The sequence below is a fragment of the Indicator indicator genome, chromosome 2 (assembly GCF_027791375.1).
Source record: "Indicator indicator isolate 239-I01 chromosome 2, UM_Iind_1.1, whole genome shotgun sequence".
Classification (NCBI taxonomy): domain Eukaryota; kingdom Metazoa; phylum Chordata; class Aves; order Piciformes; family Indicatoridae; genus Indicator; species Indicator indicator.
Genome location: NC_072011.1, coordinates 16,335,343 through 16,350,860, shown reverse-complemented (window position 1 = coordinate 16,350,860; position 15,518 = coordinate 16,335,343). Strand labels below are relative to the sequence as shown.

General features: G+C 42.4%; 1 protein-coding gene across 1 annotated transcript; it reads left to right on the top strand.

Moving 5' to 3' along the window:
- Positions 1 to 97: 97 nt before the first annotated feature.
- ADAT2 (adenosine deaminase tRNA specific 2) lies at positions 98 to 12,136 on the top strand. Its single transcript, XM_054393709.1, has 6 exons — positions 98 to 166; positions 430 to 534; positions 8,071 to 8,222; positions 8,752 to 8,857; positions 11,811 to 11,883; positions 12,005 to 12,136. Exons 1-6 carry the CDS (start codon positions 98 to 100, stop codon positions 12,043 to 12,045), a joined length of 546 nt encoding a protein of 181 aa, XP_054249684.1. The 3' UTR covers positions 12,046 to 12,136.
- Positions 12,137 to 15,518: the final 3,382 nt, after the last annotated feature.

The window sequence follows — 15,518 nt, the reverse complement described above, 5'->3', positions numbered from 1 at the left end:
TCCGCGTCGGCGGAAGGGGCGGTAGCAGCGGCCCCGCCTGTGGTGCTACTCCGCTCAGCCCCCCGGAAACACCACCCGCGCTCCGCCGGTGCCGGTCATGGAGATGGAGGAGGAGAAGGACGAGGAAGCGGCAACCGTGGCCTTGATGGACCAAGCCCTCGATGTGGTCAGTGTGGGTGGGGCTTTCCGCCTCTCACCGCTTCCGCGACCGTGAGGATGCAAGAGGCCAGGCTTCGCTCTCCCGTGGTGGGAAGCCTTGGAGGAGGCTTGAGGGGAGCGAGAAAGCCCAAGGCGGGCCGGCGGGCCGGGGCCTGGCTCACGGCAGCACCGAGAGGGTGGGAGAAGAGGGATTCCTTAAGGCATGGCTCGTGCCTCCCACAAGTAACGTTGTCCTGCTCCTTGTGTTCGTCTGTCTTGTCCGTCCTGCAGGCCAAGGAGGCGCTGGAGAACGGGGAGGTTCCCGTCGGTTGCCTCCTGGTGTACCAAGGCGAGGTCATAGGGAGGGGCAGGAACGAGGTCAACGAGACAAAGAACGTGAGTTGTGGAGGGCGCTGGCGAGGTCGCCTTTACTGCCCGCCCGGCAGCGGCGGCGCGGCGTGTGTCGGGGCGCGGTTCGCTGTCTCACCTGGCCGTCACGGGAGGGTTTGGGAAAATCACGGACAGATTTCAGAAAGTGACATCTTGGCGCCCAGGGGAAGTGAGAAAGCAAGCGAGTGCCAGGAGTAACGGTATATGTAGAACCAGTATATGTAGAAGTGGGGAAAATTGCAAAATCATGGTGTGAAGTGTCATCCCTGTAAGGTGTCTAGGCTTCAGCTGTATTCTCTAGAGGCCTCTAAAGTCACCTGTGGGGCAAGAGTGAGAAAAGAGTGACCTCTTTCTGTTGAAATTCTTTCCATAGACATTCTGGAAACAGTTTTATGTTGTTACTAAACTAGCATTTCATATGGTAAGGTTATCTGAAAAGTAATGAACTATTGGAGATCCAACTTTGTTACTTTTCTAGAAAAAAGACCCCCCACCTAAACAAAGGAATAAATAATTATCAGTCTTCTTTTGGAAGAGATGGGGGATGACAAGGAGTTGAGAAGTGGGTTTGTGTGGAGTTACAGAATACATAGGGTAGCAAAATCTCATATCTTAGTTTACAAAAATCCTTCTGTGGACAAAAGTGTTCTTTCAAAAAAATATTCCCTGTAAGTTTTAGACCTGATGCCTGGAATTTTAAACATCAAATTAGATCATACATGTGCTGAGAGATCCATTAAAGCCAACTGGGTTTTTTTTACAAACGGAAATTTTGTATAAATTAATCTGTTTGGAGGACCTGACTGTATTTTATATTAGATGTCTTAAATCTGAGAATATAATCAAAGATAAAAATGAGTCTTTTAAGCTCAAAAATGTAACAGTAAAGATGAATCATTGGACAAATTTATGCAACAGGACAATCCATAATGTATTAAGAGAATTCCAGTACAACTCCAGAAAGCTAGGTGAAACACAAGCTAGGTATCTCCATTTAAATGGCATAAATGTAAAACACTGTGGGGAAGCAGAAATTTCTTGGGAAAATTGTACCAGAGATCTTAATGCTGTTAAAAATCATGCTTGAGTAAACAGGCAACATAATCACAGAATTGTCAGGGCTGGAAGGGACCTCAAGGATCATCAAGTTCCAACCCCCCTGCCACGGGCAGGGACACCTCACACTAGATCAGGTTGTCCAGAGCCACATCCAGCCTGGCCCTAAAAACCTCTAGGGATGAGGCTTCCACCACCTCCCTGGGCAACCTGTTCCAGTGTCTCACCACCCTCATGGTGAACAACTTCTTCCTAACATCCAATCTGAATCTACCCATTTCTAGTTTTGCTCCATTCCCCCATGTCCTATCACTACCTGACTTCCTAAAAAGTCCCTCCCCAGCTTTCTTGTAGGCCCCCTTCAGATACTGGAAGGCCACAATAAGATCTCCTCAGAGTCTTCTCCTCTCCAGACTGAATAGCTACAACTCTTTCAGTCTGTCTCCATAGGACAAGTGACGAGGCTGCTAAAAAAATTCAGAATCAAGGTAGAAATATAAGGGAAGCTTTGGGACATTTTTGCTGTTAACATCAATGTTGTCTGAAGGTACATACTTAAATTTAAGTAGCCTGATTTTAAAAAACTGCCCACTTTTTGGAAGCAGTAAACTGCTAATATCGTTGAAAGCCAAGCTTTTTTTTTCTATTTCTGTTCAGCTCAAGTTTCAGTTCTTTTTGTGGCTTAATTTTCATAAATGCTTGCATTATAGTGATTGGAAATGCTGGGTACGCAGTCTTCTAAATTTTGTATCAGATACTTAATTGCTCCATATTATCTAAAAGAAAATGTAAGCTTTAAAGAGGCACTTTCTGAGAAATGTGAATGCAGGAAATAGTTTTCAGTTTTCTCCTAATGATTTCTGACATCATGTAGGAACAAACTTGGCAAATAAATAACCCCTCTTGAACAATTGAGGCAGTTCCAGCAGACATCATAAATTTGTAGAGGGCCATTTTAAAACTGATTTCTTATTCCACCTCATATTGGAGGACTCCTCTAGAGCATCATTCTTCAGATGACTAGAAAACATCTGATTTCCAGTTTTAAACTTTTCATGGGCCGTTTATACCTCTCTTGTGTCAGCATTGTCCATTCTACATAGCTTCAATGCATTTAAAGTCATATTCCCTTTTGGCTTTTTTTTTTCCCCTGTTTTCCCCAAGCCAACTGTTTCATCTTCTCTCAGAGGATGAGCTTTCTTTCCATGCTCATTCTAATAATTCTTGTATACATACATTTTAGCTTTGATTCATCTTTCTTCAACAATTCACCATAATTTTATTCCAGATGGACTTTCTCTTGTGCCTTGTTTAGTAATAATAATACTTCCTATTCTCCCTGGAAGTAATTCCACATCTTTTGTGGAGTTTCCTTGGTCTTTTACACTGTTTTGTTACTCTTCATTTGTTGTTTTGATTTTTACTCTGACACACTAACCCTGTCTCTTCTGTTATCTTCCATGTGATGAAAGATAATTAACTGTTTTCTGTAGGTGTTTTTCCAGCTGATGCCAATATCATAACTGAAACCATTTAAGCAAAACGATCTTTGAGAATCTTTGCTAGTTAGTTCCCTCTGGACAAATACTTTGCCTTTCAATGCAGTTTCTCTTGCTTGCTCACCTTACATTGCCATGTTGTTTTCCCCAGACAGACAATAATTTCATGTGTTATGCTGTGCCAGATGTGTTGAAGTCCAGAGAGATGAGATTGGTGTTTCTTTTGCCTAGAAAAAAGCATTTCTGAAATAAAGTATCTGGCTTAATTTGGTGTCAATTCTTATGCAAATCCACATTGTATTTTGTTTCATTTTCCTTTTATAGACTAGTCCTTACAATATTACCTTCAAAAGTTTGTTCTGTTGCCTGTTTTGTTGATGAGACTATCCTGGTTATTTAGATGTCAGGATTGTATCCCTTCCTATTTTTCATCACAGTGACTCTATCTGCTCTTACAGATTTCAGTCATGATATTCTCCCTTAATGCATTAAAAGCATTACTGTGAGACTGACAGCTTCATCCCGAGATCTTTATTCTTTTCCTGATGGAGATGATCTGTCAACTTGGGGTTTTGCTCTTCATTCCTCTTCCATATCCTAGGCAGTTTCATAATTTTAAAGGCCTAATCCTATATTTCATACACTGTAATTTGTGCTTGCACATTGTTATTCTGCCTTTTGACCATATTCTCTGCATCATTTTTATTGAAAAGGCAAAATACCAATATTGTTTGGGAGTAGTACTATAATTATATTTGAGCCTCATTTCAATGTCACTGTAGTAGTTCTAATTCCTTTTTCACATGTTTTGTCTCAAGGTATTTTTACCTTTCATGTAATCTGTTTTGAAAGGTGATTCTTCCTTTAGGCTTTGCTTTCTGACCTCCAAAATGGCTTTCATTACTCCTTGAAAATTTTCTTCCCACTTTTTACAAATGATAGTTTAACTTCAGTTAGATTTTTCAATCCTTCCCTGCAATTCTGCCCTTGCTTGGAAACAAACTTACAATTAAGCTTTGTGTCAAATAAATTGTCTTCTCTTTAAGTAGGTCCCTGCATCTTCTGATCTAACTGACTGGAGTTAGGAGCAGGTAATGTCTTCTTTATACTCCTTTATTCTGCTCCTAAACTGATAATTTTGGTGAAAATATTTGGTTGCTGAAAGCTCTCATTTTTTTTCAGTCTATCTCCTGTCACTCTGAATACTTTGTCCCTGTCCTGCGTGTCCATAGCAGAACATGTTAATGTCGGAGATATTGCTGCTCACTCTCTGGAAGCTAACTTGCAAAGTTGTCAATCATCATCACGTTCTTCTGGAAAAAAAGTTGGTGTTGGAAGAGGGAAGTTTATATACAGCTTTTGGTTCTATTTTTTATATTTTTAAAATATTTAGGCATGTCATTACTTGTATTCATTGGGCAATAATGCAGCAAATGCCTGTGTAAAACTTTGTTTTCAACAGCCTGGCAATACAAGCTTGTGTTTCTCTGGCAGCTCTCACGCTTGCTTGTGGGTCTTGTGTCAGACTGACCTGAGCATTATCTTTCTTATAATATATGTGAACCTTCTCAACTAGACCTGCAATTCCCCTTTGTTTTTTTTGGCATGATTATTCCCATGTGTGATGCAGTCATTTGCTTCCCACTAAAATCCTCTTTGCCTTGGGCCCTTTGCAGACTTTTCTCTTTGTCATCTCCTGTTGGGTCATTGTAAACTGTATGTTTGCCCAGGAACATCTTGCAAGTATGCAGTAATAGAAAATGAAATATTGTTTGCACTCTTAAATTACTAATGAAGGCATAAGATAATATGGAACTTTGAGCTTTGGCCTTCTTTACATTTGCCTGTTAATGGTGGTTTGAGATTCAGAAGGTGAGGTTTTATTTGTCTATAAAATATTTGCCACAGTTTAGGGCACTATTTTAATGCTTTGTCAAGGATTTTTCCCCACTGATGTCAGCTTCAGATAATTTCTCCTTGGAACACCACTTGCAATGAACAGTTATCTTTTTCCCTTGCTACTTTTACCTGCTTTTGTTTTCTTGAGTTTAAAATAATGTATTCTTAGACACTGGGCAAGTTAAAAACCAGTGTCTATAAGAGTATAGAAGTTTATTAATGGAGTCAGTGACTCAAAATGAAAGTCATCTTTTTTTTGTACACTATTTTACACTCAGCAAGTCAATAAAAAAGAGTATGTGTCCATAGCTCAATACAAAATAAAATCTTAAAATAGACATAGAAGGTTACTTTTTGCTCTCATCTTGTTTTTGAGAAGGACCTTTAGCAGATGGTTAAGGAAGGAGCTCAAGAAACAAGACTTGTGTAAACCTTCGCCTTGCATATCTGGTCTGCGCCTGAAAGTGAATAGCTTAGGGACTTCCAGAGTCCAAGACTGTATCTGGATCATTGTTTCTGATAGCTGTCTGTGCACATATCCTTCATGAATTTGTCTAAACCATTTTGAACTTGTTTTTGGCTTCCATAGCATCCTGTGGCAATGAGTTCCCCAATTGAATTTTGTGCTTTGTGAAAGAGGACTTCCTTTTGTTTGTTTCAATCTGCTGCCTGGTAATTTCATTGGGTGCCCAGTTGTTAGGAGAAATAATAAATCACAATTTACTATTTGCCTTTTCACATTTTTCTTGGTTTTCCTAAACCTCTACTGCAGTCATCTTAACTCATGTATACAGTTATGAGTTTTCCAAGTTAAAAGCTGTACATCAAGTTGAGGATGCCCCTGCTTACTGCAGAGGGGGTTTGACTTAGACCTTCAGAGGTCCCTTCCAATCCAGACCATTCTATGATTCTGTGATTAGTTAGTCTCAGTATGGAGACTGTTCTGTAACTTGGGTAGTATTTTCTCACCGCATGTTGAATTTGTCCTGGTGTTCCCCTGTCTTCATGAGGTAAGGATGACCAAATCAGTGTGTATTACTTAAGATGTGGATCTGAGATCTAGTCATAATCTGTGTTAGTGTAATCTCTTTTGCACTGCTGTCTTCTGTTGCCTCAGGAGCCGGTACAACTATATCTTCATGGCTTTTTGTAACTTGGCTCCCAAGATCATCAGAGGCCTAAAAGCTACTCGGAGTACTCAGTATAAAGCAGTGTCATAGGTTAGAGACCTCAGTATAAAGCAGTGTCATAGGTTAGAGACCTCTGATCTGAGGGGCACCCAGCTTGCACTTTTGAGTTACGGCAGCTGTAGTGGTTGAGGCATTACTGTGCCACAGGGCATTCCGATTTGTCTCTATAAGGTGTATGCACTGGGACTTAAGCTGATGTGATCTCATTTATTCAACTAGGGAACCTTCATGGCTACATTTTGCTAGTAGGTCTGGAAGAATTGTGTCTGTGTATTGATTCACATCCATATTTGTACAGACTGGGTTCAGATCATAAGTGCACTCACGGAGGTTTGGGGTTTTTTAAAAGTGTGTTCACTATGCTTTGATTTGCATCTCAGAGATGGAGACTATACTGAAAGGATGCACAAGCACCTAACGCACTCCAGCTGCTGCTAGGAATATACCATCCATGGGATTAACCTGGGGCTAGGCCAATGTGAACTCCCATGAATCAGTGCTGAGTCCTTAGCACCGTTTTGCTCTACAGATACGTTCCTCTTGCACTGTGCTATTTGCTGATGTAGGCATAGGCAGAATAGGTCTCTATAAGATTTTAAAAACACTTTTAAACAGTATTAAACTTACTAGTCAGTGAGTACATGAGTCCTTTGCCATATATTGCAGAGCATCTCACAGTTATCACCATAAATCTTCACAGTGCTAAAACATTAACCCAAATTCATGTATTGAGAGGAAGTTACCTAAAGTCACAGAAAGACATACAGAGCAAAGGTACAAGTATCATTTGGATGAATTCTTAGTCTAATACCTGTGTCAAAAAAAAATCCCTTTTCCAGATTAGATTAAAAAGAAGGAAAATAGTAGCAGCCTTAATTCAAATAAGCATCAGGCTTTGTAACTGGAGAGCCCTTTCATACCTAGTACTTTGTGATATTTTTTTCTGTGACATTTGATTGGCAAACGTTGCTGCTGCAGACATTCCAGAGCAATACTGGGACATTACTGATTGCTTTTGTCTCTCTCCAATTAAAAGTCAACACTTCTGTTCAGGTTTTTCATGCCATCACCTACTGCTGTGACCTCTGAGATGCTCATCATTCATTGTCTTGGATTAAAGAAAGAGAAATCAATATTCTTCTGTCTTTTCTGTGATCAGGCATACGCAGAAATCCCTGCCTATTACTTGAGGAACTGACTGCTAGGCAGCGTTAAACCTGATGCAAACCGAAGATACCGTGTCTACACAGTAGGTCAGGCAATTCCAGACTGAAATTACTGCATGCTCAGAGCGAACTCATTCTGAGCAGGCACAGTAATATTGTCAGAGGGAGCAGAAGGTACCAGCTAGGAGCAATTGCTTAATGTTTCTAGAGAAAGTAACCCAGCCTGCGTTCTTGTTATTAGAAGCAGAGTGGACTAGATCAGTTGTAACAGTGGGCTTTGTGTGTCCCTTAAACCTCAAGTGGAGCTTTCATGTCTTGTCTTACTGTGGCAACATGACAGAGAGAACTTCAGAGCAGACTCTATGCCTAGGAACAGGTAAGAAAAAAAATGGTTTGAGTGTGTGGATCTTGTATGTTCTGTGTATGAGATGGAGGTTGAATATGTTCTTTCCTGGGCTGAATATTTCTTCTGCAGTTTGGGCTGCATGAAGTTTTTTCTGCATCTTGATCCAGCAAAGAGGTATACTAAAATGAGGCTTCTCAAGAAAGAGCATTGCATCTTTAAACCGAGGTGAAAATAATTCCATTATTTATGGATGTCAGGCCATTGTGCCTTCGACTTGAAAGAATAATTTTATGACACGGCCTTTTATTTCGTTTCTAATCTGTATAGGTAATTGAAGCTGAGAATCAATGCAAACCTTTAAGAAAGTGTTTATTTTTCTCTCCTAGGCTACTCGACATGCAGAAATGGTGGTAATTGATCAGGTCCTTGACTGGTGCAAGCAGCGCAACAGAGATTATACAGAAGTGTTTGCAGACTCGGTGCTGTACGTAACGGTAGAGCCTTGTATCATGTGTGCCGCTGCCCTGCGCTTGATGAGTATCCTTTCGTGCTGGGACACCATATCTCAGAATGTTACTCCTGTGGCAGTAAGCCCATAGAGAAGGGCTTGATGCTGCCAGGCAAAGCCAACAAAGGTACCATCTTGTGGTTTGAGAATCAGCACCCACATCCATTTACTGAATGGTAGATAGTAAGAGACTGAAGAATAAAGGAGAAATGGTGCAATTATGACAATGGTTTGTCTTAGGGATATAAAAGGACATTTTGAGAGATCTGTTATTATGTAAAATGATCTAATCTCAGTTCAGTGTTCAGTTTTGACTCTTGTAACAACCATTAAACCATGGCTGTATGCCTTAGGCTTCTTTTCTGAAACCTGGGTATGCATCTTCTGCCATACATCTTACGTTACTGAGAACTAAGTTCTGATTTTATGAGAGAGGAACTGTAATGAAAACTGGTTGGAAAAGTGCAATCACATGTTAGTGAAATTTAATGACTACTTAAAGCTACTGCACTTCTTGCTTGCTTTTTACTTTAACTTAACACCTTAACTGATTCACATAAATTCCACGGGTTGTATATGGCTGTCGAAATGAGCGGTTTGGAGGCTGTGGCTCAATTCTGAGCATATCATCTGATGATATGGTAAACACAGGAGAACCATTTGAAGTAAGCTATAAAATGTTTTCCTTTGTTTTTCACCTAGGGTACTGTGCCTAGCTTTGTTATCATGCTTTAAGAATGTTACACATCAGTTTAAGACTGGATGTTAGGAGGAAGTTGCTCACCATGAGGGTGGTGAGACACTGGAACAGGTTGCCCAGGGAGGTGGTGAAAGCCCCATCCCTGGAGATTTTTAGGGCCAGGCTAGATGGGGTTCTGGGCAATCTGATCTAGTGTGAGGTGTCCCTGCCCATGGCAGGGGGGTTGGAACTAAGAAGATCCTTGAGGTCACTTCCCAACCCTAACAATTCTGTGATTCTATGATTCTATAAGAGAACTTGGGTGAAAGATGGTTGGAAGTCAAGTAAACTTGACTTTACAAGAAAACAATGTAAAAAAATTAAGTTCTTACAGTATCACAGTATATCAGAGGTTGGAAGGGACCTCAAGAGATCATCAGGTCCAACCCCCTTGCCAGAGCAGGATCACTTAAGGGTAGTCCACATAGGAATGCATCCAGGTAGGTTTTGAAAGTCTCCAGAGAAGGAGACTCCACAACCCCCCTGGGGAGCCTGTTCCAGGGCTCTGTCACCCTCACTGTAAAGGGTGAAGTTTCTCCTCATGTTGACGTGAAATCTATGTTCTAGTTTGAAACCCATTGCTCATTCTTATCACTGTGAACTGCCAAAAAGAGCCTGGCCCCCTCCACTTGACACCCACCCCTCAGAGATTTATAGACATTGATCAGATCCCCTCTCAGTCTTCTCTTCTCAAGACTAAACAGCCCCAGGGACCTCAGTCTCTCTTCATAGGGGAGATGCTCAAGTCCCCTAATCATCCTCGTGGCTCTCTGTTGGATTCTTTCCAGCAGGTCTCTGTCTCTCTGGAACTGGGGAACCCAAAACTGGACACAGTATTCCAGGTGTGGTCTCACCAGGGCAGAGTAGAGAGGTAGAAGAACTTCCCTCGATTTGCTGGACACACCTTTCTTGATACATCCCAGGATCCCAATGGCTCTCTTGGCCACAAGGGCACATTGTTGTTCCATGGAGAACTTGCTGTCCACCAGCACTCCAAGGTCTTTCTCTGTGGAGCTGCTTTCCAGCAGGGCAGCCCCTAACCTGTCCTGGTGCCTGTTGATATTCCTCCCCAGATGCAGGACCCTGCACTTGTCCTTATTAAACTTCATGAGGTTTGCCTGCACCCAGCTCTCAGCCTGTCCAGGTCATGTTGGATGCTGCACAGCCTGACAGGTGTCAGCCAACCCCCCCAGTTTTGTATCATCAGGAACTTGCTGAGGGTACTCTCAATGCCCTCATCCAGGTCATCGATAAAGATATTGAACAAAACTGGACCCAGTACTGATCCCTGGGGGACACCACTTGCCACAGGCCTCCAAGTTGACTCTGTGCCACTGATGATGACCCTCTGAACTCTGCTGTGGAGCCAGTTTGCAATCCACCTCACTGACCAACCATCTATGCCACATCTCCTGAGCTTTTCTAGGAGGATGCTATGGGAGACTGTATCAAAAGCTTTACTGAAGTCAAGATATATGACACCCACTGCTCTTCCCTCATCTACCCACTTGGTCATAACTTCATAGAAGGCTATCAGGTTAGTTAGACAAGATTTCCCCTTGGTAAAGCCATGTTGGCTACTCCTGATAATCTTCTTGTCTTCCATGTGGTTAGAGATGACCTCCAGGATGAGCTGCTCCATCATCTTTCCAAGGATGGAGGTGAGGCTGACTGGTCTGTAGTTGCCTGGGTCTTCCTTCTTGCCTTTTTTGAAGACTGGAGTGACATTTGCTTTTTTCCAGTCTTCAGGCACCTCTCCTGTTCTCCAGGACTTTTCAAAGATGATGGAGAGAGGTTAAGCAACACTATCAGCCAGCTCTCTCAGCACTCATGTCATTTGTTTTTACAATGATCCATGCCATCTCTTTTGCTTCTCTATATGGCATACCACAGTTTGATCATCTCAGTACCTATTTCCCTGTGCCCTCTTCATCTGTCTTTACATATCGTGCTTTTACCTGTACTGCAATAGTTTTCAACTTGTTGGCTATTCCTGATAACCTTCTTGTCTTCCATGTGGTTAGAGATGTCCTCCAGGATGAGCTGCTCCATCATCTTTCCAGGGATGGAGGTGAGGCTGACTGGTCTGTAGTTGCCTGGGTCCTCCTTCTTGCCTTTTTTGAAGACTGGAGTGACATTTGCTTTCTTCCAGTCATCAGGCACCTCTCCTGTTCTCCAGGACTTTTCAAAGATGATGGAGAGAGGTTAAGCAACACTATCAGCCAGCTCTCTCAGCACTCGTGGATGGAGATTCATTTAGTGTTAATGACATGGAAACACTTTCTCATTAATGTTGAAGGACCAGTAAAGTCTGAGAGGTGGCTATTGGGAACAATGAACAGATGCGTGGATGAAGGTTTTCTGGTAGAAACTTTATCTACAAACCTAGGTGTATGTCTCTTAACATTTCCAAGTGCTTGAGGAGTATCTGAAGTTGGAAACACATTCATAAGAAAGAAAGTGCATAAAAATTTTACAAATGCTACTAAGAAAGCATTTTTTGCTAGCTTCCACAGAATCACAGAATTACTGAGGCTGAAACAGACCTCTGAGATCATCAAGTCCAGCCTCTGACCTAACGCCACCACATCAACTAGACCACGTCACTAAGTGCCACATCCAGTCTTTCCTTAAACACCTCCAGGGATGGCAACTCCACTGCTTTGAGTTACTAGAGAAATTATCTACTGAGCCTCAACATAGTATTTTTCAAGCATATTAGGTATTCAACCTGAAAGGGAGATTTTCTGACCCCCAAAGAGTTGAAGTGGAATAGACAGTAAAGTTGTTTACAGTTATTCTGTACTTAAGGCATTGTTGTGAAGCATGGAGTATGTTATTCTCCAATGTGCTCATCAACATCATTTTAATTTCAACAGTGCATTTCTGGCTATCGTGCCAAAGAAGCAGTGGAATTGTTAAAAGCTTTCTACAGGCAAGAAAATCCCAATGGTAGGTTTCACATTAATGGATCCATTTTGGTTCCAGCCTAATTTGAAAGAATGCTAGCAATGGTATTTCTGTAATTTACTTCTAATGTTTTTTTTTCTCACTTTCTATTTCTTCTTGGCAGCACCAAAATCAAAAGTACGGAAAAAGGACCATCGTAATTAGCCCTACTGTGACAGGAGACAGAAACTTACCAAAAATGATACATGAAGGTTTTTTTCAGCATCCTTTTTTAAAATGAACAGTCCAATTAAACTTTGTCTAATGTTCTGTACAGACTTTTTACTAATAGGACACATACTACTTGTTTCTGTGTTTCTGTGCATGTTATTTCTTGTTCTCATACCTCAAACAGAAGAATAAGCGCCTGTTTCTAGAAAGAGGAACATCTGTGGTTCAGCTTCACTTGTTTGATAGCCAGAAGCACCCTTTAAAATGATGCTATTCCATATAGCACATTCAGGAAGATTTTCTTTGCCTTGGTTTGTGGAGAAGCATATTGTTTTTCAATAGTAAATGTGTGCTTAGGCAAGTAAGTAAATCTCTTGGAAGGTTACCTTTAGAAGACTTTCCACAGTTCTTGTGTGTATATTTAATCAAAAGGCATATAAGGAATTAAGAAGAAGAAGAAAAAGAAGAAAAATTAGAGAGGCAAAAGCACAGTTAGAAATTAAACTGGCCGCTTCCATGAAGGACAACAAAAAGCATTTTTATAAATATATTAATGCTAAAAAGAGGGGCAAGAGGAGCCTCCACTCTTTATTGGACGTGGAGGGTAACATTGTAACTAAGGATGAGGAGAAGGCTGAGATTCTAAATACCTTCTTTGCCTCCATTTTCAACAGTAAGGCAGGAGGACTTCAGGATAACTGGCCTCCTGAGCTGGTAGATGGGGTCAAGGAGCAGTGTTGTACTCCTGAAATCCATGTGGAATTAGTTCGAGACTTGTTGAGTCACTTGGATATTCACAAGTCCATGGGACCTGGTGGGATTCATCCTAGGGTGCTGAAAGAGCTGGCAGATGAGCTGGCCAAGCCTCTCTCCATCATTTTCCACCAGTCCTGGCTCACTGGAGAGGTCCCAGAAGACTGGAAACTGGTCAATGTGACACCCATCCACAAGAAGGGACGGACAGAAGAACCTGGGAACTCCAGGCCTGTCAGCCTGACCTCAGTGCCAGGGAAAATCATGGAGCAGATTGTCTTGGGGGCAATCACTGCGCACCTGAAGGATGGCCAAGGAATCAGGCCCAGCCAACATGGATTTAGGAAAGGCAGGTCCTGCCTCACCAACCTGATCTCCTTCTATGATCAGGTGACCAGCCTGGTGGACGTGGGGAAGGCTGTGGATGTAGTCTACCTGGACTTCAGCAAGGCCTTTGACACTGTCCCCCACAGCAAACTCCTGGCCAAGCTGTCAGGCTGTGGCTTGGACAGCAGCACTCTGCGCTGGGTTAGGAACTGGCTGGAGGGCCAGGCCCAGAGAGTGGTGGTGAATGGTGCCACATCCAGCTGGCAGCCTGTCACTAGTGGTGTCCCCCAGGGATCAGTGCTGGGCCCCATCCTGTTCAATATCTTTATTGATGATCTGGGTGAGGGGATTGAGTCCATCATCAGTAAATTTGCAGATGACACCAAGCTGGGAGCAGGTGTTGATCTGTTAGAAGGTAGAAGGGCTCTGCAGAGGGACTTTGACAGTCTGGACAGATGGGCAGAGTCCAACAGGATGGCACTCAACAAATCCAAGTGCTGGGTGCTGTACTTTGGCCACAACAACCCCATGCAGAGCTACAGGCTGGGGTCAGAGTGGCTGCAGAGCAGCCAGGTGGAAAGGGACCTGGGGGTACTGGTTGACAGCCACCTGAACATGAGCCAGCAGTGTGCCCAGGTGGCCAAGAGAGCCAATGGCATCCTGGCCTGCGTCAGGCATAGTGTGGCCAGCAGGAGCAGGGAGGTCATTGTACCCCTGTACACAGCACTGGTTAGGCCACACCTTGAGTACTGTGTCCAGTTCTGGGCCCCTCAGTTTAGGAAAGATGTTGAATTGCTGGAGCATGTCCAGAGAAGGGCAAGGAGGCTGGGGAGAGGCCTTGAGCACAAGCCCTATGAGGAGAGGCTGAGGGAGCTGGGACTGTTTAGCCTGGAGAAGAGGAGGCTCAGGGGAGACCTCATTGCTGTCTACAACTACCTGAAGGGAGGTTGTAGCCAGGAGGGGGTTGGTCTCTTCTCCCAGGCAACCAGCAGCAGAACAAGAGGACACAGTCTCAAGCTGCGCCAGGGGAGGTTTAGGCTGGAGGTGAGGAGAAAGTTCTTCACAGAGAGAGTGGTTGGCCATTGGAATGTGCTGCCCAGGGAGGTGGTGGAGTCACCATCCCTGGAGGTGTTCAAGAGGGGATTGGACGTGGCACTTGGTGCCATGGTTTAGATAGTCATGAGGTTTAGGGTGACAGGTTGGACTCGATGATCTTTGAGGTCTCTTCCAGCCTTCTTGATTCTATGATTCTATGAATTGTGCAGTGCTTGAAGACCTGAGAAAAGACCATTGATTATAACAGTTTTTCATTGTTTTTATACCCCCTCTAGCATAAGCCAGATTCTCAGACGTAACTCCTGAAAGCCACATGGAAATGTAGACAGGTGTATCAACTGCATGTCTCTGTGTGTGCTATTGCTTAGCGTAAGCAAGCATCATGTGGCTGCACAGCACCTTCATACAAAGTCATGGAGAAACTCCAGAACTCTCTTTAGACTGTCCACTTGTGAATATTAGCATAAGAAATGCTTTACTATTAAGAACCTGCTAAGAAATAGAAGCTGTTCTCAGCTACTAATTATAGCAGCTGAGACAGGCAGGTATATGTGAACACCAGGAAACAAAATTGGTAGTAGTATAGAAAAAATACAGTTCAGACATTTATCTTTTTGTAGTTTTGGTTGGCTTCATCATTTCCATGTACTTTTCTTGCACATGCAGTAATTTATAATCCAGAAGAGGGCCTTACAGTTCCACTAAAGAATACAAGCGTAGTTCAGTCTTGATTGTATACCTCTTAGTGGATACTTACCTTAAGCACAAAACTGCTTGTAGTTTATTCTGCTGATATTCAGCAATTTGAGAAATGTCTGTTTTTTTCATATAAAAGAGCATTATCCAGTTCTGTGACTATAAAAACTGAATGCAATTAAACCTTTTAGATAGTTCAAATAAATACTTTTGAAAGTGTTTGAGGGTTTTTTTTAACAACATTAAAAGCATCACTTTGTCATCGTTGCTCCAAATAGCTTAGGATTTGTATTTTGTATGTTTACTTATTGTTTACAAGGTGATACGGCAAAGAAGTGATTTTACCATGATACCTATTTTCAGGATTTAGACATAGTATTCCTTCATAACAAGCCCTTTTATCTAACTTCTGTGACTATTGTGTTCTCCTGACCATTACTTAGAGCACTCTGAGTCTTTCCATAAGAAAAAGAAGTTATGAGTGTGTTGTAGATTTCATCTGCTTCAGAGCTCCAAGGGCTCATGAACCAGGCAGCTAAACTGGAAAAGCTATTTGGAAAAGATCATTTTAATGAATGCCATAGCTTTATGGGAAAGAAACACTCACACCTGTGGTTATGATATTTGGCTGGTGA